The 19,747-nt window shown below is 57.4% G+C and overlaps 1 protein-coding gene across 1 annotated transcript; it reads right to left on the bottom strand.

Annotated features, from left to right (window-relative positions):
* Nucleotides 1-8,046: 8,046 nt before the first annotated feature.
* STMN3 (stathmin 3) lies at nt 8,047-18,046 on the bottom strand. Its single transcript, XM_045795487.2, has 5 exons — nt 17,857-18,046; nt 11,179-11,274; nt 10,732-10,907; nt 9,180-9,371; nt 8,047-8,420 (listed from the first exon to the last, which is right to left on the bottom strand). Exons 1-5 carry the CDS (start codon nt 17,873-17,875, stop codon nt 8,361-8,363), a joined length of 543 nt encoding a protein of 180 aa, XP_045651443.1. The 5' UTR covers nt 17,876-18,046; the 3' UTR covers nt 8,047-8,360.
* Nucleotides 18,047-19,747: the final 1,701 nt, after the last annotated feature.

Below are 19,747 nucleotides of genomic sequence, written 5' to 3'. Positions count from 1 at the left end.
GCCGGCGCTCGCTCCGTTTAATTACTTGTAATTACAGGTAAAGCGCTTGCGTTTTCCGGAACGCAAGAAGATAATCATTACTCGATTTTACGGAATACCTTTGATTCGGGAACCAGGTACAACCTTCCCTGTTGCTTGATTGAAAGGTGCAGTGGGAGCCCCCACGGCGGTGGTTAGGGAGATTCGTCTGCCCGGCCTGGAGCTCTTGGCCTGAGGACTCTGGGACCGGGCATGGTCCTTAGTCCGCCCGTGTCGGGGCTCCCTCCCTGCCCTGGGCGGCGGGGGGCAGTACCCAGAGGGCGGCCGAGGCGGCCCACTCCTAGAGCAGGGCAGGCACGCCGAGCTGTCCTGATGTGGGTTTGACTTCTCACGGTGAGCAGCCGCTGGAGAAGTGCAGTCCCCGGAGCGCGCGCTCCCAGCGAGGGCGCAGAGAAGGCAGGAAACAAGCGCCTTGTTCCGGACCCAGCCGCGGACCTGCGTTCATACTTAGGTAGGAAGATCGCTGAAGACCATTTCCCAAGTGGGAAGTTTTCAAGCAGACTTCATTTCAGTGATGTTATAATTCATTCTGTTTGCAGTAATTTAGAGTGTACTTCAGCGATGGAAAAAAAATGATTATTTTTAAGGCTGAACTATTGGGACGCGTGGGCGGCTCAGCCAGTTAAGCACCTGACTTCGGCTCAGGCCATGATCGCAGTGTTCTTGATCCGTCTGGCTCCCTGCTCAGGGGGAGTTGGCTTCTCCCTCTCCCTCTGCCTCTCCCCCCAACTCGTGCTCACTCGCTTGCTCTCTCAAATAAATAAATAAAATCTTTAAAAAATAGATTAAACTATTGAGCTTATGTGAGTGCTATTTTATTACCTGGTAAATACAAGAATGGCTGCCCACGATCCATGTCTCTGTCATTTATCTCATGTTCTTGAGATGATGCCAACAGAGTCAAAGGGAGAAGTTCCGGAAGGGCGCTGGTGACGGAGACCAGGCCTGTGTGGCACAAGAGAGGGCATCCAGGTGACCGTGTCTGCATCAGCTGCCTGCCGCTGTGGCCACCAGCCCCAGACTCTGCTGGTGTCCAGGCTACCTGGTCTCTCCACTGCGGCATGACCTCCACCTGTTTCTGTCATAGGACCTCAGGCCCAGCACTGGAACGTGTGCTCACCTCTTCTGTCTGCCAGAGAGCGAAGTTACAGCACTGGGCTATGCTTGGCCAGCAGGATAGATCGGTTTTACCAGGTGATTTCTCCCCAAGAACACCCATGTGAGATACCCAGCCCACCTCAGGCTCCCAGGAGGAGGGGAGCTTTTGCTCCAGTTTGTTACAAAGGAAGGGAAATCACACTGTCTTGCAAGTCACTGACATCAGACTTCCTGACAATGCCTGGACCCCTGAGAGGCCATGGAACTGTGGGTGTCATCCAGGCCAAGGATGCTATGGGGTCACCATGCCCCACCGTCTACCTGCGCTCTGCTTCAGACAGCTCCTGACCAGACAGGAACCAAGACAAAGGCAGCCCCCAGGTCTGCAGCCGTTGGCCGTCCCTTCCGTCCAGCATTCTGCAAGCCCCCGAGCGTGCGTGGCGGAAGCTGACTTGTGCACCGAGAGCTACAGAGCCCCACGTCGGTGGAGGTGTGCACAGCTCGAGACAGCCCCGTGTCCTGACGGCAGAGTGTGGGGAGCTCGTTGGCGTGACTTCACATCCACACTGCGGCCAGCGCTTAAGAAGCTGCCCCACACGAAGCTCCCGTTTGATATTAAAGAACAATCTTTAATACACGCTTTCCTTCAGCTGTGGGTGTGAGACCAGATTGTCTCGTCTGCTTCATCCATTCTCACTGTTGTTCCTAAGAAAATATCACTCATCTTGTTTTCGTTTTTTTTTTTAAGCAAACATTTTCTTTTTTTTTTTTTTTTTTTTTGAAAGATTTTATTTATTTATTTGACAGAGATAGAGACAGCCAGCGAGAGAGGGAACACAAGCAAGGGGAGTGGGAGAGGAAGAAGCAGGCTCATAGCGGAGGAGCCTGATGTGGGGCTCGATCCATAACGCCGGGATCACGCCCTGAGCCGAAGGCAGACGCTTAACCGCTGTGCCACCCAGGCGCCCCTAAGCAAACATTTTCATTAGATGTTTGTGCCGTGTTATCACCACATGTTTTCTCCAGGTCACTGAAATCAGATCCACTTTTTCAGGGTCCAGTTAATATCCTAGAGCCTTTGATTTTACTGTTGTTTTTCCACTTTGCTTTTATTTTACATCTTTTATACTTTCATTTCATTTTACTTTTCCATTATTCTGTCATTTTCCATCATATCTTATAGATCTTCTAAAAATAAGGGTTTTTTAAAAAGTGAGATTATGATTTACATTGATTTTTTTTGTGAGTGAGTACAGTTGACACACAATATTATTTTTCATTTGAAAATGTTATGTTATGGGGAGGGGGGGCGCCTGGGTGGCTCAGTCGTTAAGTGTCTGCCTTCGGCTCAGGGCGTGATCCCGGCGTTCCGGGATCGAGCCCCACATCGGGCTCCTCCGATGGGAGCCTGCTTCTCCCTCTCCCACTCGCCCTGCTTGTGTTCCCTCTCTCGCTGGCTGTCTCTATCTCTGTCGAATAAATAAATAAAATCTTAAAAAAAAATGTTATGTTACGGGGCACCTGGGTGGCTCAGCCGGTGAAGCGTCTGCCTGCAGCCCAGGTCATGATCTCAGGGTCCTGGGATCGAGCCCCGCGTCGGGCTCTCTGCTCAGCGGGGAGTCTGCTCCCTCTCCTCCCCGCTAGTGTTCCCTCCCTCTATCTTTCTCAAATAAATAAATAAAATCTTTTTTTTTTAATGTTAACGTGTACCGGGTGTATGATTTTAAATGAATTGCTATTATTTTAATTTCTGAGTTTTAATTCCTAGTGTGGTAATTGTCAATCTATGTAGTCCACATAAGCAAAAAGTCTATGAAACCAGAAAGTGGGCAGAGTTTTCTCAGAAGCCCCCGTAGATCCGTAGAACAGACAACAGATGACCACAGAGCCGTTGAAGCCGCGCTTATGACGTGGGACGAGTGCTAAGGTCACTGAGTGTAGTTCTCAGAGGTCTGAATGTTGGCTGCCCTCAGCGCTGCGGGTCCGGCAAATCTTCTCTGCAGGAAAGGAGTTTTGATGGACCGAGGTTTTTTTAATTTGTACGTTGCAGTGATGCAGTTAACATATATTCTATGTATAACCAGAAAAACTATGAATGTCATAAAAATAATGTCTACCCTGTTTTCCTCACAGTGGACATTTTTCAGATTGAAAACATCATAAAGTGCCTTGAAAACTCATATGTTACTGTTCATGCATGAAGTCTTATCGACTAGCAGGAGAGTTCTTAAGGGGCAGAGGCTATGCTTTCAAATCAACACTCTCTAGAGAGGGGCACGTGTAGTAAGCCCTCGCTAACATGCTGAATACACGAACAAATGCGTGAATGTCTTAAAGCGAATTACACAGGGCGCCTGGCTGGCTCAGTGGAGGAGCATGTGACTCTTGAACTCAGGGTTCTAAGTTTGAGCCCCACACTGGGTGTAGAGATTACTTTAAAAAAATAAAGCTATGGATTATATATCTACAATTTCTGTTTTTGGTTGAATCATGATGCCCAAAAATATGTTGATATCTCAATTCCCAGTAACTCAGAATGTGACCTTATTTGGAAATAGGGCTGTTGCAGGCGTAATTACTAAAATGAGGTCATATTGGATTAGGGGGGCCCCAATCCAATGACTGGTGTCCCACAGAGACGGACACACAAAAAGGGGACGCGGCCATGTGACCACAGAGATTGGCATGATGCACGAGCTGAGGGATGCCAAAGATTCTGAGTGTCCGGCAGAACACCAGCTCTGGTTCTCAGTGCCAGGGGAGGACCCCTGCTCCATGGAGGAGAGCAAAGCTCATCACAGCACCAGTCACCTGGGGTAAGAGTCCACACAGTCTGCCCACCACATCCTGGCACTGGAGTTGCCAAGGAACACGTGAAGCCTTCAAGTGCTGACAGAGCAGCTTCACTCGTGCAAGGAAGAGACACACAAGGTCTGCTTGGCCAGCTGGTCCCTGTGCACCCACCCCTCCTGTCCTGCAGTGGGAAGACCCAACCCCCCAGAGCCTGAAGTACTGAAAGCTGGGGGCCTGCCTGAGGGTGTTCACCTGGGGGTGCTCACCTGGGGGATGCTTATCTGGGGGTGCTCACCTGCGGTGCTCACCCAAGCAGGACAACAGATCGCTCACTGAGCTTGCGGCAGGGAAGGACGTCCTGTACACATTCTGTGGGCTCCTTATTTGTTGGAAAGAAGGGTTCCAGGCCCAAAGCCTGTTCCTAAGCGGTTCTGTTTGGGGTGGAAAGACTGCCTTTCCCAACAGCCAGCGTTAGGAGAGGCCAGGATGACCTCCAGCACAGGTTTCAGAGGAAGCATGGCCTTGTGACACCTCGATTTGGGGCTCCGGCCCCAGAACTGTGAGAGAATGTGTTTCTGGTGTTCTAAGGTGCCCATGTGGGGCAGTTGTTACAGCAGTCCCGGAACGCTGCTATGATGTGGAAGAGCAAGCCATCTTGGGCAAGAGAGAACCGTGGTCGGTGCTGACTTTTCCCACCCTGGCTTCCACAGCCTCAGCTTGAGCCCGCCCAGCAGGGGGTGTGCGAGCGGGCCGCAGGAGGCCGTGTGTGGGACCGAAGGCTCTCTGTGCTACCATCTTGCCAGTTTCGCTAGACGCAGTGATTAGGGGCTGGGACCCACCGCAGCCCCCAGACACTGGGTGAACACCAGCTGTGTCCAGAATACACGGGGTCACTCAAGGCAGCCCGTCTGACGTGGTTTTAAAAGATGCCCACGGATTCTTGACATCCCTCGTCTTCGCGGGTGGGGTCTGACTCCTCTTGAGTGCAGGCTTCCCGGTGACGCACTTCTGACACCCAGAGCGTGTGGAACTCTGCCTGAGATTAGGTCGTGCAGCTGCCTCCTCTCCCGCCCTGACAGCTCGGCCTGGGGGCCAGCCGCCGCATGCTGAGGTGCCCACGCAGCCCCAGGGAGCGATCCCGGGGGGAGGACCTGAGGCCGCCTGCTGACTCCGTGTGGGCGGGCTGGCTTGAGGGTCCTCCACCCCAGTCCGGCCTCCGCTGACTTCCCGACTGCAACCTCCGGCGAGGCCTGGAGCCAGACAGCCCAGCTCCTGAGTTCCTGACTTCAGGACGTGGTGAGATAAGGTGTGATGTTTTAAGCCGCTGCTTGAGGTCGTTTGTGATGAAGCCCAGACAAGGAACCCGGGATGGGCTCCCCAGAAAGACTCCCACCTTCGCTTTTTTGTTGTCGTTGTTAGGGGAAGTGTGATCTGTGAAGGGCTCTCCACCCTTGCCCGATCTCAGAGACCCCACGTGGTGACTGTCAGAAAGGCTGCGTGCCCTCCAACGCCTGCTTAGGGTCCGCTAAGGATTGAGAAGCCCTGACCTGTGATCAGCCCGGTCCTCTGCGAATGCCAGGCCGTGTGCTTGTGTGTGGCACGTGTCCATGTACCCAAAACACTGGCATGTGGAACTCACACCTCATAAAAATATTTTCGACACACTCCCTCGCTCCCCACCTTTCTCCCAGCTCTTCCTCTTGCGGGTTTCTGAAGTCTCTGTCTCTTGGGCGGCTGTGTGTCCCAGATTCTGACTTTCCCACCTCTTCCTGGGCAGGGGAAGGAGGGGCTATGGTGAGAGGTGCTTGGAGCCGGGGGAAGGAGCTGGACTGCCTGCCCCAGGAGAGGTAGGCGAGTGTGGGGGAGAGGTAAGGGGTCTCTCTGGATCCGGGGAGCAGGCGCCTACCCAGGGTCTGGACTTGAGGCCCACGTGGAGGCCTGGGCATAGCCTGCATGAACACCTACCAAACACGCCTGGTCCCTAGCAGAGGGGTCCCTGCTGGGCACTCCACGTGGCTATTTGGGTCCCACGGGACAGGCAGACCACCAGTGTGAGTCAGGATGTCTGCTTATTCTCTTTGCCACTCTAGGTCCACACCTTGGGGCCAGATTTGTGTCTGTGAACAATCAGCTGCCCAGTGGGGGCCTCAGAGTCACGGGGTGTACTCCTGGGACCCACTAGGACCACCAGAACCCACTCCACATCTGAGTAAGACCCACAGGACACTGCAGTGGGAAGAGCAAGCCTCAGACCTCAGCCCCTCATGTGTCCTCCATGGCAGCAGCTGGAGGCCCAGGCCAGCAGGAGGGCTCGGCCCTGGGGAGAGCTGGGGCAGCCCCACCTGCCGTGTGGGCCCTGCCTCCTCCCTCACACCCGCACTGTCTCCTGGGGCTCCAGAGAGGAAAGCAGGCTTGTGTGTCATTCACACACTCATTTCTTAAAGCTTCCTTTGTCATTAGAACTATCTAATTGTGATAAGAACAAACGTGACCACGGCTTCAGTCAGGAGCTACGTGCGCAGCATTCACGCGCTCGCCAGGAGCGGCCTTGCAGCCCGTCCTGACCCCACAGATGCGGGAGCACACGGGGACAGTTCAGCCGCTTCTTAAACACACAGGTCTTGGTGTTTTGTCTTTAATCATTGATTTGATTTAATTTTAAGTTCACTTTCACTACGTGGATGAGATGGGTACATATCATACTAGCTTCCACTATGAGAGAGCTGCCACTGCTGAAAGAAATCCAGCCCTCTGTTCTCTTTCCGCGTCTCTTTCTGAGTCCCACAGAAGCCACGTGTGGGACAGCTGGGTTCCAATCCTGGCTTGTCACTCCCCTGGAGGCTGTGTGCATGGGACAAGGAGAGTGGGCACGGGCCCCTCCTTCCCCCTAAGCCTGTTGTCGGGGGTCAGCATCCACCTGTGTTCTCTGGCTGGGCCCTGGGAGTCCGCCGGCATAGGGTTCTGTAAGATGGAAACCAGGGGCTGCCCCCCAACTGGTTTCTGAAGTGCTGGGGTCCTGCAAGAACTTGCAGTCTGTCCCCTCATGCTTTCCACCGGAGGATGGTCAGCAGGGACCCTGCCCTCATCACTCAGCTGTGGAATGGGGCTGCCACGGGAGAAGGAGAAGGTGCTGCAGGGCCACAGACCGGACACCTCCCATGTCCAGCAGGTGACAGCCCTCAAAGGCCGGCGCGGGGACTCTGGAGATTCCCCCTAGGCTGACGGAAGACAAGGAGCCCAGTCCAGGAAGGTCTTGGCAGGAGAGGCCTAGAGCCAAAGGGGGCCACAGGTCAAGAAAGTCAAGGATGGACTAGGCGGGAAGGTGGTTTGGGAATGCCGTCCCCCAACATCTGAATCTCCAGGCAGCTGGTCCCCTACTCCCCCCGCTGTCTGCTCCCTGAGGGGCACTCGTGGCTGCCACTCACTCACACCTAGCCACACTTGTCCAGAGGAGAGCCTAAAAGCCCCATGGCCCAGAGCATCATGGGAGCATCTTTCTACCAGAGTGAGGGCACAGGAAGGGGCCAAGACTCCAAAGGGCTCTAAAGACAGGGTCCTCCAAGGGTCTGTAAAGCCTAGGGGGAGGAGTATTGATGGAGGAGGGCTTTCCGCACATGGGTACTGGGCCAGAGGTTCCTAGGAGGCGGGCACTCCTGGAAGGAGAGGCCAGCAAGGGGCGTCCATGCAGCCCACAACCCTCTAGACCATGGCAGCTTGCTCACGGGTCCCAGGTGGAGAATGCCCACTCCCCTGAAGACACTCAGGCCAGGCCACATCCCACCCTCCCCGCACCCCACTCCAGCCACAGGCAATACTACAGCTTCCCAGGCCAGCCCAAGCTGCCCACTACAGGCCAGGTGGTCTCAGAGGACCCCTACACACCAATCCTGAAACATTCCACTGCACAGATGGCTCCCATGGCTGCCCTGGCCACACACGCCCAAAGGTCCTTCTTTCTTCCTCTGCCCCCCGCCCCGTGCTCCATCCACCCCCTCCCACCGACGGCCTTGCAGGCAGTGGTGTCACCTTTGCCTGTCAGCAGCAAGGAGCTGGCTCAGAGGATGTGCCCTAAGTGACAATGTGCTCACAGGACAAGCCAGCATAAGGACCCACATGTTCCTGCTACCACCACTGGATTTATTGAGGCTGTCACCACATCTGGTAAGAGGGCCACCAAAAGGGGACCCAGCCACTGCCTGGTCTGGTGCCTGAACTGAGGGACTGCGTGCCACGCCCTGGTGGCTCCTTGAGGGAGAGCCTGTGAAGGACTGGACAGCTCAGAGCGGAAAGAGAAGCAGGAGCTGGGAGTGCAGGGGAGGGAGGGAGCAGGAACAGAAGTTGCATCTAGACAAAGTGGGACAAGACGAAACCAGAACCCGCGTGTGTTGATGTCTCCTCTCAGGATCCAGGCGCCTCTGGTCCACAGCCCCCTAGCCGGACATCTCCTCTCGCTGCTCCTTGTTCCTGCGCACTTCAGCGGCGTGCAGCTCCTGCAAGGACAGGTGGGGGTGCCGCAGCGGCTGGGGGCTGCCCCTCCCCCCCCCCACGCAGGCTTCGGGGACCCTTCTAAGTGCAGGAGAAGCGACCAATGAGGACACCTTAACGACCAGGACAGAGGAGCAACAGAGAGCAGGGGAGGCCCATGTCCTCCCCCGAAAGTGTGGCCTGAGTGCGGGGGGGGGGGGGGTCACCCAAACCAGAGAGCGAGCCCTGACTCCAGGGAACTTCCTTGGGTTTGCAAGCGCCAGGGTACCCCCTGGCACCAACCTGGTGCCACCCCGTGGGCTGAAGCAGAGGCCACTCCTAGGGGGCTCCGGCAGGGCGGGGGGCCTCGCCTCAATTTGGGCTGTCTCCAAGCAAGACAGGGAGTAGCCGGGCTGCTGGTGATGGAATGCGAAGAGACCACCAAAGGAGGGGGCTCCTGGGGGCTTCCCTGGCCCCAGCCTAAAGCAGCTCCTCCCCTCTTCTAGCTCAAACTCGCATCTTTCGGAGCACTTCAGAAGTAATGACTATCGGTTTATTACTGCGGCTACTGGCCGTGTCCCACCGGGACTGGATCGGGGCCTCAGCCCAGGCCGGACACGCCCAATAAATGCAGGCGGAGCCCCCCTTCCTGCCGCCCGGGATCCGCCCGCCCCGAGCACCGCCCCCTGCGTGGAGCTCCACCCCTAGAGACCCCCTCCCGCCCTTCTCCCCGCCCCCTCCGGGATCTTCGGTCCCCGCCCTCGCAAAGCCCCGCCCCGGCGCACCTTCTCGCGCAGCCGCTCGCGCAGCGCCGCCAGGTGCGCCTCGCGGATCTCCTTGCTGAGCTCCATCTTGTAGTTGAGCTTCTCCTCCGCCAGGCGACTGAAGTTGTTGTTCTCCTCCAGCGCCTTGTGCAGCACCTCGCGCTCGTGCTCGCGCCGCTCAGCCAGCTGCTTCAGCACCTGTGCCTCCTGCGTCTGTGCGGGCGGACGCGGGCGCGCGTGGGCGGCGGCCCGGCCCCTGCCCCCAGTCCCCCACGCTAGCCTGGTGTCCCCGCGCGCTGTCTCAGCTCCGCCCAGTGCCCATTATCCTGCCCCGCTGCCCAGCCCGAGCCTGCTACCTGCTGCCCGTTGGACACACGTCCTCCTGCAGCTCGGGTCTACACTGCCTTGCCGTCGGCGAGGGTGTTCACCTGGTCCCGGTTTGCCTGGGACTTCCTGGGCTTTAGCACCGCAAGGTCCGCGTGCCAGGAGAACCCCAGCCCCAGACAAACCGGAAGCTGCTCTCCCTTTCTGTTGGTCCTCGGCCCACAGAGCTGCCCCCCGCTGCTAGGCCGAGGGTGCCCACGCAGCAGGACAGGCTCTGTCTGGCTCGCTGCCGCCTCCAAAGCCCGTGCTGCACTCGGAATGCTGGAGGGGCAGAGCAAATTCCAAACCCATGGGCTGTCGTGGAGCCTGCACCACTCCTCCTCAAGCGTCTGCCCGCTGAGCTCAAAGTAGGCGCTCGATTCGCACCGGGTTCTGAATTCCCTGAGGTGCGGGGGGGGCTGTGGGAGGGTCCCCGGGGCTGCTGGAGAAGGGACGAGTTGGAGTGAGGAGACTGGGATTGCTGGTACTGCACTGTCCGGCCCTACTGGGGAAGGAGCTGCCCGGAGGCCCGGAGGAGAGGTGAGCGTCAGAGATGCAAGGACGCTCAGCTCTTTCAGAAGGCTGCTGGGCCCACCCACACCCACGTGCCAGTCACTGCTAGTTAACCCTAGGAGGCCTCGGTCCCCACGTTTCACTGGGACATGTCCTAAGGGATTTGGAGCCAGTGCCCCTCCCAATGGGCTTGGACATCAGGATGGCTCTCCTGAGAGTACTCCTTTTGTGTCTGTTTCAGTCTCTGTGGGGCCAGCGAGAGGGGAAGGGACAGGGAGGGAGCCTGGGGCCCATGCCCCCCTTCTCCCAGGGACCCCCTGAGCTCTCTGCAGGTGTGGGCTTGCAACCCCATAACACATGGGAGTCCCTTTCTTCTCACTCACTGCTCTACCCTAGAGAAGGATGCCAGCCGAGACTCATGTCCCAGGGCCCCCTACTGGCCATGGCCAAGGACACCCCCTCCAACAGCATCTGGTTCCTGTGCCTCTCCAGCTGGCTGCCACTGGGGAACCCTTCACCTCCCTGTCCCATTCTGATCTCCCAAGAGGAGATCCAGGGAACCATGAGACCCTCTCCACTCCAGGCCAACAGCCAAGCAGGGGCTTGGAGCATCCTTTGCCTTGGGGACCCTGTCTGTGCCCAGTGAGGCCTTCTGGCCACCTTCATCAGGACCTGGGGGCAGGGGTGGGCTCCTCACCTTCCTTCGCTCCTCAGCTGCCTCCAGCCGCTTCTGCAGCTCTTCCAGGGAGGTGTCCTTCCTCTTGGGGGGAGAGGAGAGCACTGGGCTCTCGGGGGACAGGTCAGAAGGGGACTTGAGGATGACCTCGAAGCTCTGGCCAGAGGCTCTCTTGTCCAGCTGCTTCACCTCCATGTCTGCAAGACCAGATGGGGCTTCAGGACTGAGGAGCCATGTTCCCACTACACATCCAAATCGAGGGCTGAGGGAGGGAGCAGGGCTGCTCATGTGGGACTCCCAGGCCTGAGCCCCCAAGGCCACCTCCCATCAGAGGCTCCCTCTCCAGAAGCCAGCTGAGCTGGGGGGGGGGCAGGTGGGGGTTGGAGAGGCCTTGGGAGCAGGGAAAAAGGAAAGGAGGAGGCAGGCACTGACCAAGCAGGACCTAGCAGCAGCCCGGGGCACACTCACCCCCATACTGGTAGATGGTGTTGGGGTGCGGCTGTGAGTAGAAACAGGAGCAGATGAGCGACAGCACAGACAGCTCCTTCATCTTCTCCTTGTAGGCTGTGGGCAGGAGGCCAGCATGAGAGGGCACCATGGCCACCTCCCGACCTCACCTCCCTGGCTGCCTCCGTCTTTTCCTCCCCAGTACTCCCCATGCTGTGTCCTCTGGAAGCCTGTGTATCTTGCTCTCTTTTCTGTTTTCTTGCCTCTCTATGTCTCTCCTCTCCCTATTCCCAGAAGCTGACTTTGTCTGTCCCTGGGCACCGCTTCCTGTGGGTTGTCCTGCATTGTTCTCCTAGTACCCCCCCCTCCTTCTTTTCTCTCTCTTGGCATTTCCGTCTCATTCCTCTACATCGTTGAGTATTTGTTGGTCTCTGTTCATCCTTCTGTCTTCCTGGCTCGGTTCCGTCTCTTTCTCTCTTTCCATGTCTCCGTGGCCCTTTGTCACTGTGTAGTTTCCTGACCCACCCTCTCTGGCTCTCCAAGGACTTCTCCCTCCTTCCTCCCCTTTCCCTCTCACAGATATTCACCACCACACTCATGACTGGGCCAGCACAGATGCGGGGCTTCTGCAGGCAGCACTTTTTTGGTCTGTACACTTGGATGAAGCTGTCAGACTTTCTCCTGCACGCACCCCCTGTTTACCCTGATAGCATCTGCAGCCACGCCAGGTGAAACCGGGCGATCAATCACCAGGCACACGCTCCCTGTCCATCTAGAGCCAAAGGGTACGGAGCTGTCTGTTCAGCACCAAAGCCTACCCTCCAGCCTTGTGGAGCAGGTGCCCACAGCCAGTGTCCCCCGTGCCCAACCAGAAAAGGAGGTAAGCTTGTCTGCTGAGGCCCTGAGCCATCAGGTGAAGGAGAGGAGCCCACTGTCAGAATGGAAATAATTGAGCTATTTGTGGTCTATTCATGACAAGCCAGGCCCCTGGGTAGACATGTTGGCCCAGTGTCTCACTAATGCTTAACAATCTTCAAGCCCAAGACCGTCCCTGGGCTCGACTGAGATGACACTGGGCCCAAGTGGCCAGGGTGACTTGCCCAGAGCTCCTCGAGTGCAATCCCAGGTGATCTGTGTTCTTTACACCACTCCAGCAGGTCCCAAAGACCAGGAGACTCAGAGACCCATCCTTCCGCCTCCCTGGCTGAAGAAGCTGGTACAGGTCTCCAGAGGGACACTCCAGAGAGGGAGTACGGCTTCCATGAAGTGGTCTTCCAAGACCAGAAACAAATCTGGACAAGAAACTCCTGATTGGGTCGCCTGGGTGGCTCCGTCAGTGAAGCGTCTGCCTTCAGCTCAGGTCATCCCAGGACCCTGGGATCAAGTCCCGCATCAGGCTCCCTGCTCAGCGGGGAGTCTGCTTCTCCCTCTCCCTGCCACTCCCCCCCCCCCCCCGCCACCCCGCAGCTTGTGCTCTCTGGCTCTCTCTACTCTCTGTCAAAAAGAAACTTCCCAATCAAATTTCATACAATGCTTTAAAATTGAGTTAATGTGAAGCTGGGGAAAGTGTTGGTGTAGAAACAGGACACAGGACAGAAATTATCAGGCCCTTGTCTGAGAGAGCACCTCGTGGCGAGCAGGGTTTCCCCACAAGCCGCGCAGAGAGTGATGTTATTTGATCTAAATGTCCTGATGACCCAGACTCTCCTAGAGAGAGCCCAAAAGCCTGTAAAGGGAGCACAAAGGAATCCTGGGCAGGCTGCAAGGACAGCCTTTAAGGGGTGTGGAGGTGAAACAGGGCAGAGATATGCGCCTTGGTCATTGGCTTCGGGAGGCTGGGAGGGAAGTGGGCCGGAAGGGGATTTCTGGCTTAACATGTCCACTGTATTTTTTTTTACAAGTGTAATCTACTTGTGCATTACTTGTGCTATTAAAAGTTAATTTTAGGGCGCCTGGGTGGTGCAGTCGTTAAGCATCTGCCTTTGGCTCAGGGCGTGATCCTGGCGTTCTGGGATCGAGCCCATCAGGCTCCTCCGCTATGAGCCTGCTTCTTCCTCTCCCACTCCCCCTGTTTGTGTTCCCTCTCTCGCTGGCTGTCTCTCTCTGTCCAATAAATAAATATCTTTAAAAAAAGTTAATTTTATTAATTTATTTTTTAGACCCGTAGAGGATTTTTAAAAAGTTTTTAAAAGATTTTATCCATTTATTTGAGAGAGATAGAGAGAACGAGTGGGGGGAGGGGTAGAGGGAGAAGCACACCCCCCGCAGAGCAGGGAGCCCGATGTGGGGCTTGATCCCAGGACCCTGGGATCACGACCTGAGCCAAAGGCAGACGATTCACCAACAGAGCCACCCAGGCACCCTAAAAGTTAATTTTAACAAGGAGACAGAGGAGTACCTCACCCTGCATGTGCTGGGCTGGGGAGTTAGAGGGTGTAAGACCGGGCAAAACCAGGTCTTTAGAAGCAGCAGACCAGAAGACATTTGGGCATTTGGGGAGACTGGGGAAATAGACAGCCCTGTGCTCAGAGGGAGGGCCAGGCGGGAAGTAGGAGGACGTCTGGGTCAGGGGCATCCTTGGATCCTGAGACAGGCCAGGGAGGGAGGGGCTTGGTCTAACCTTGCCACCACCCGCCTCCCTGGCAAGAGACACTGCTCCCCCAGCCTTCCAGGTAGCCCTTCCTCACCACATGTGCAAACCTCCAAATGGCTTTACCATACATGCCAGGAACTTGGGGCCTCACAGCCGCTCAAGCTCCTCTCTGCCTTGAGCCTGAAGTTTTCCCAGGAAAACGAGCTGCACATTTATGACAGAGGAAGAACAAGTTTACAGACAAATGTCAGGGGGCTCCCTTCCAAGTACCTGTCGCCTCAGGAGGAAGGGAGGCTGGCAGCAATTCAGAGTGCAGGACGTGGAGCTTGGGCAGGTGTGAGCACTGCATTGTTGGGATAGAGGAGAGAAGGATGGGGGGTGCTGGAGACTGAAGTCAGAGCTCTCTGAGGGCACGGACCAGCCCAGGGTACCAGTGTCCAACTAGGAATGGGGGACTGACTGTGTCCTGCAGCCGGTAATAGGGATGCAGCTCAGCGTCTGATGGTCACGGGGATTCCCCAGGATGGCTTCTCCCAGGCTGATGGCCCTCAAGGAGCTTCCTTCCCAGAAGATGCATCCTAAGTAGCCAAGTGGGAAGGGCAGCCCCCAGAGGGGCGCTTGCTGTGTGGTCTGGTTGCAAGTTGGAGGGACTGCACAGCAGGTGGGAAAATTGGCAAATTTGCAGAGCGAGCGAGGGGAAGCCCACACATGGGGCTGGAGAGTAGGGCTGAGCCCAGCAGCTCACAACACAGGAGGTTACACCTGTGTCCTCAGAGCTGGAGGGGCTTAAAGGTCATGTCTCACTGCAGAGGGAAGAGGTCGAGGCCCAGACCCATCTAGGCACCTTTCCGTAGACAGAGCTCAAGCCAGGAAGCCCCTCCACAGCCTGGAGGCATGCTGCTTCTTTCCCTCACCAGGACCCTTCTCTTCCTTCCCTGTCCCTGACTTCAGGGAGTCATTAAAAGCAACCCTCTGGCATGAGCTGGATTGCTTTCATCTCCCTTATCCTCTTCATATTAAATGTTAAATATGCAAAAACGCACATTGGCTTTTTGGATGCTTAGATCCTAGGTAAGCAAGCGTTAGAAGGCACCAGATCAGCCTGTAGCACACGGTCACCATAACGGCAGCACCCAGGAGCTGGGTGCATCACATCCCTACTCCCAACTGACCCTCAAGACCAGCCAGCCCAGGAAGACACCCTTGTCAGATTCACTTCTACCGAGGGAAAAAAGAGAGAGAGGGAGAGAGAAAGGAGCCCACCCAGAGTCACACAGCATGACAGGTCGGGAGCCTGGTCATGAGCCCCAGCCTCCGACTGCACTTTCCTGTTGGCAGCCTCATGGTGGTGGGGGTTGGGAGGGGTCTATCCAGAACTGGGAGGGCAGGGTACCCACAGATGCCCACTCACCCCTAGAAGGGTCCTGGGAGGCTGCTGCTAATTGCTTCCTGACAGACGGAGCTCCTTGCCACCCAGGCTGCCCCTCTCACTAGTCAGAGTCATATGCAACGTGCTGGGAGCCCAGCATGGCAGGACTCACCAGCAGATATACCTTTCTCTAGGGACAAAACTCTGGGAAATGTGGCCGGCATGGATTGGGCACCCATCTCTTGCCAGGCACTGGGCCAAGCACCTTTCCTGAAATACCTTGTCCATTTTTCAGAACAAGCCCGGGGGAGGTGTTGTCACCATCACCGCCATCCACATGAGGGCCTGAGAGTTCAGGTAGCATGGGCAAGCCCTCTCAGCTCAATGGAGTTGCATAAGGAGATACATATGAGAAGAGTGTACAAAAGTGTGTGAAGAGCTGAGTGTCTGGGAAGGACACCAAGAGATGGCCACATCTCCCCAGGTGAGTCCCAACAACATAGCCCGTCAGCAGACGCTCAAGGGAAAGAAAGGTGGTGGGAAAGTCAACAGAGGAAGAGAAAGCTAAGGTCAATCTTTTGGTGACTACAAGGTCATAGCAGACAATGACTCTTCACTCTAGTCACCAAGACCAAAGAAGCCCACCAGTGAGCTGGGGCAGACAGGCCACTGAGGCATGGAGTGCCAGGGAGGTCTTTTAACAGAGAAGCCACAGCTGGGATTCACTTAAACTGATTTTGGCCACAATTACTGGTCTGCTCACATAGCCACTTCTGGGCCAAGCCACCCACCCGTCCCAGTTTTATGAAGGTGAGCAGAGGCGTGCACACGTGTGGGCTGCACTCTATCCGGGCAGCCCTGATGGTGGACAGGAAAGGCCCATCCCCGCGTGACTCTGGTGGAGGCGGTTCTCCCGTTGGCTCACGGCACATCCAGGAGGCAGTGGCCATGCTGGGCAACACTGATTGTGCTTACGGTTTCCCTCTTCACACCAACACAACCTGGATACCCAGGAAAATCCTGGGACCAGCATGGGTCAGCAGCGCCCAAAGCCTGGCAAAGAAGGGGGGCTGGCGTAGGGGGCTCTGAGGTCGCACATCCACACCCATCTCTGGTGGCCACCAGTGCAGCTTCGGCGGAGTCCCTTCACCACCTAATCTGTCCGATGGAGGGCAGGAAGGAGACCCACCGAGCAGGGTTTTCACTAAAGAGAAAAGGCTGAGAGCACCTCCCACCAGTGGTTGCTCATTGTCCCCCACTTGGACACAGACCCTGAGCCAGGGCCCGAAGCCCCACCTCAGTGTGGGACTGGGCTAGCCCTGGGCCATGAGAAGGCCAGACCACCCTCAGTTCCTGCCCAAAGCCGAGCCCAGGATCTCTGAGGAGGTCAACAAGAGAGAGCAGGGGGCAGATGGACAAGACCCTCATGGACTGTGTGCAGGAGGGGTGTGGTCATGACACACATGGTCCCCTCCTAGACAAGGGCAGAAGTCCCCTGGGGCCTGGAACCCGCGGGGCCTGAGAAGCTGGTCAGGGCAGGACACGTGTGAGTGTGTGGAGCTCTGCCAAAGCATGTGTTCACTCCAGAGAGAATCAGGCTAGCTAGGGAGAGGGGACCCCCAGAATGCAGGGAAGGGTGGGTTGGCAGAAGAGTTCTGGGTCCAGGGGGAAATGGGGTGGAGGTGGGGGAGTCACAGCCCTAATGTCACTGGCCCCACAGAGTGCAAAGATGAACTCGGTTTTGGGGAGGCCGGGCAGGGCAGAGCGTTCCTGGGGGGAACAAGCCCCATGTCCTCGCATCCAGGGTCGCCTGCTGCTCTCTTGCCTCCAGTAACTGCCCTGAGTCCACCCCTCCACCAGAGCCGCGCCTGGCGCAGGCCACGAGGGAGGAGGGTCGCAGCCTTGGGGGCAATGGATCCGCAGCTTGGGAGGCGGGGCGGTGGGGGAGGGAGGGGCAGACCCCTCCTTGCTGGGAGGGCTTGGAAACTGCAGCGGCCCCTCCTCCATCCAAACCCCGCTGCGCAAAGGGCGGTGGCTTTTTCGACCAGAGCGGGTGGCACCGTGTCGCAGAGAGCGGTCCCCAAGCCCGCAGCGGCGAGGGGAGGGGGCGACCACGCTCCACGCGGGCGCGGCTCTGCTCGCTCCTGGCTCGGCTTCTCCTCCCCCATCCTTCCGCAGCGTACCTCCAGCCCCCAGGGCGCTCCATTGGCGCAGATAGGGCCTGGGCCTGCCAGCCCTGGGCTGGGGCTCCTGCAAAGCGTCCCACCCTCCTAACCCCCACCCTCGCGAAGGCGAGGTCCGACAAGGGTCTGCGGTAGACAGGAGCCTCAGGGGACGCGGTCTGCATCACCCGAACGCGCCCACTCGGGGGCACGGGCCCGCCCCAGGGCCCTCGGAGCGACCCTGCCACAGTCGCGTCTGGCCTGGCACGACGGCCACGGAAGGCGCAATGCGCCCTCACCCCGGGTGCTCGCTTGGGCGCGGCCCCTGTCCAGCAGCCCACGCCCGACGCATCGCGCGGCAATCCTCGCCCTTGGGGCACCAGGCGTTCCCAACCCATTGGCCCTGAACCCTGGCTCCTGCAGGTTGGCCCAGCTGCGCCCGACGCCCTTGCAGAGCGTGAGGTCTGAGATGTGAAAACAGAGTCCGCCACCGGCCCCAGCTTCAGGCGAGGCCAGACAATGGCCTCAGCTCAGACCCTCTGCTGCCCCAGGAAGTCCGTGTCCCGGGCGCCTACCGGACATGGTGCTGGCCATGGTGCTGGCGGCAGAGGCTGCGGAAGGCCGGGGAGGCGCGGGCGGCGGCTGGAGCTGCAGTCGGCGAATGCTGCAGTGCTGGGGAGGGGAGGGAGCGAGGGAGGGCGGGAGGCGGGCACAGAGAGGGAGAGGGAGAGAGGGGGAGAGAGAGAGAGCACGATCGAGAGAGAGCGCGATCGAGAAAGAGAGAGAGAGAGAGCGTGCGAGCAAGAATGTGAACGCCTGGCTGGCTGTGGCAGGGGCTTGCAGCTGTCAGAGGGAGAGGAGCAGAGGGAGGGGAGGATGGGCGGGAAGGATGGGAGGGGACAGACCCACCTGGGACACAGGGTGGAGCACCACAGCGGGATGCCCATCCACCCACTTCTTACCTCTTGGAACCGCTGCCCCAACTTGGGTTTCTGCAGGCTTGGGGGTGGATGGTGGAGACATGCCCCATTCCCCAGGGTGGTCATGGCAGGAAAGGACAGGCCCCAACAACAGGGTGGGGCTGGAGAGCTCTTCACTAAGGCCACTGAAGGCTGGAAGGTGACTTCTGTGGGCCCAGGTCTGTGCTGAGAGGAAAGCGTGTCATAGATGGTGGGGGTAGGGATTGGTCTGGAAGTCCTCCAAGGAACATCCCAGAGGGCCAGTCAATTCTGGGGCAGAAAAGAGGGTAAATGGGGGTGGTGAGGCCTAGGACAAAGGCTTCAAAGCCAGATAGAGATGAGTTCCAACCCCAGCTCTGACGCCCACTTGCTGTGCGACTGGGAGTGAGTTTCTGACTTCTCCGTGGCTCTGTTTCTCAAGGGTAAAATACAGCAATAATGCCAGTCTCTAGATGGAGAAGAGAGGTACAGTTGGTGAGTGTGTGGAGGTCATGCCTCCCCTCCTCTCTGGGCTTAGGGTTCGGGTTGATATCCCCAAAGGGAAGCCTGGCAGAGATAGTAGACCCTTTCCTGCGTGACCATCTCATCTCACTTTGGGCCTGGGAAGTCCAATGGATGGAGTCTCATTCCCATTTTAGGGACGGAGTCACGGAGGTCAAGAGAAGCACTTGCTCCACAAGCAACTAAGTCCCAGGACCAGGAATAAAACTGCGGGAAACCTCGGGAGCCTGCAGAGAGGTGAGGTCGGCTCAGAAAGGGGACAGACAGGGACAGACCTAAAGGTCAGAGTCCACCTGAGCAGGCCTAGCAGATGTGTATACACCTCGAGGTGCAACATGGCGAGTGTGGGGCTGCGTAACATCTATTCTGTGGTCCACATAGTGTCTGATCCACTGTAGATAGCCCACAAACCTGCAAGAACAGACTCTCAACTCAAATTTGTTGACTTGGTCAAGATCTCTGTGCCTGCTGAGTGGGGCTGGTTATGGCCAGCCTTGGTGTCACAATTAGGTTCAGTCCAGGGCATTTATAATTCATCGCAGGCTGGGCAGTCCCATGCGTGATGTGTGACCCCCAGCTTGTGCCTCAGCTCAGGGTCTCAGGGTCCTCAGCTCTGGTTCTGACCCAGGTGGTTCCAAGTCTCTGGGTCCTGCCTTGCCTTCCTTGACTTTCTGGGAGCACCAGCACCTCTGCTCTTAGGAGATGGGGGCTTTGGAAATGGAGCACGGGACTCCTGGCTGGTAGTGGCTGGCTTTAGACAATCTACTAGCCACCTACCCTGTACTTTGTGGAGTGCAGAGAATGAAAGAACTTATCTCAGAGGCCGTTGGGAGGACAAACATGTCCACGCCTCCGTGGGTGGTACCGAAGGGGTGAGCTCTTCTCCAAGCTCCCTGCTTAGAGTCTAAGACAAACCCTCTAGGCCCCTCACCAGGTGGAACCGGTGGGGGGGGGGGCGGTTGTTGTGCCGGCAAGCCACGGGCTTCCCTAAGCATGCTGGCTCACA

Source organism: Ursus americanus, chromosome 22 (genome assembly GCF_024610735.1).
Source record: "Ursus americanus isolate L20-20 chromosome 22, mUrsAme1.1.p, whole genome shotgun sequence".
Classification (NCBI taxonomy): domain Eukaryota; kingdom Metazoa; phylum Chordata; class Mammalia; order Carnivora; family Ursidae; genus Ursus; species Ursus americanus.
Note: the sequence above shows the minus strand (reverse complement) of the source record. Positions and strands in the feature narration are given on the sequence as shown.

Coding starts and splice junctions, on each gene's coding strand:
- STMN3 (XM_045795487.2), bottom strand. Junction 10,908..11,178: donor CACCATCTACCAGTATGGGG/GTGAGTGTGCCC, acceptor CTGGTCTTGCAG/ACATGGAGGTGAAGCAGCTG. Junction 8,421..9,179: donor GCGAGCGGCTGCGCGAGAAG/GTGCGCCGGGGC, acceptor CTGTCCTTGCAG/GAGCTGCACGCCGCTGAAGT.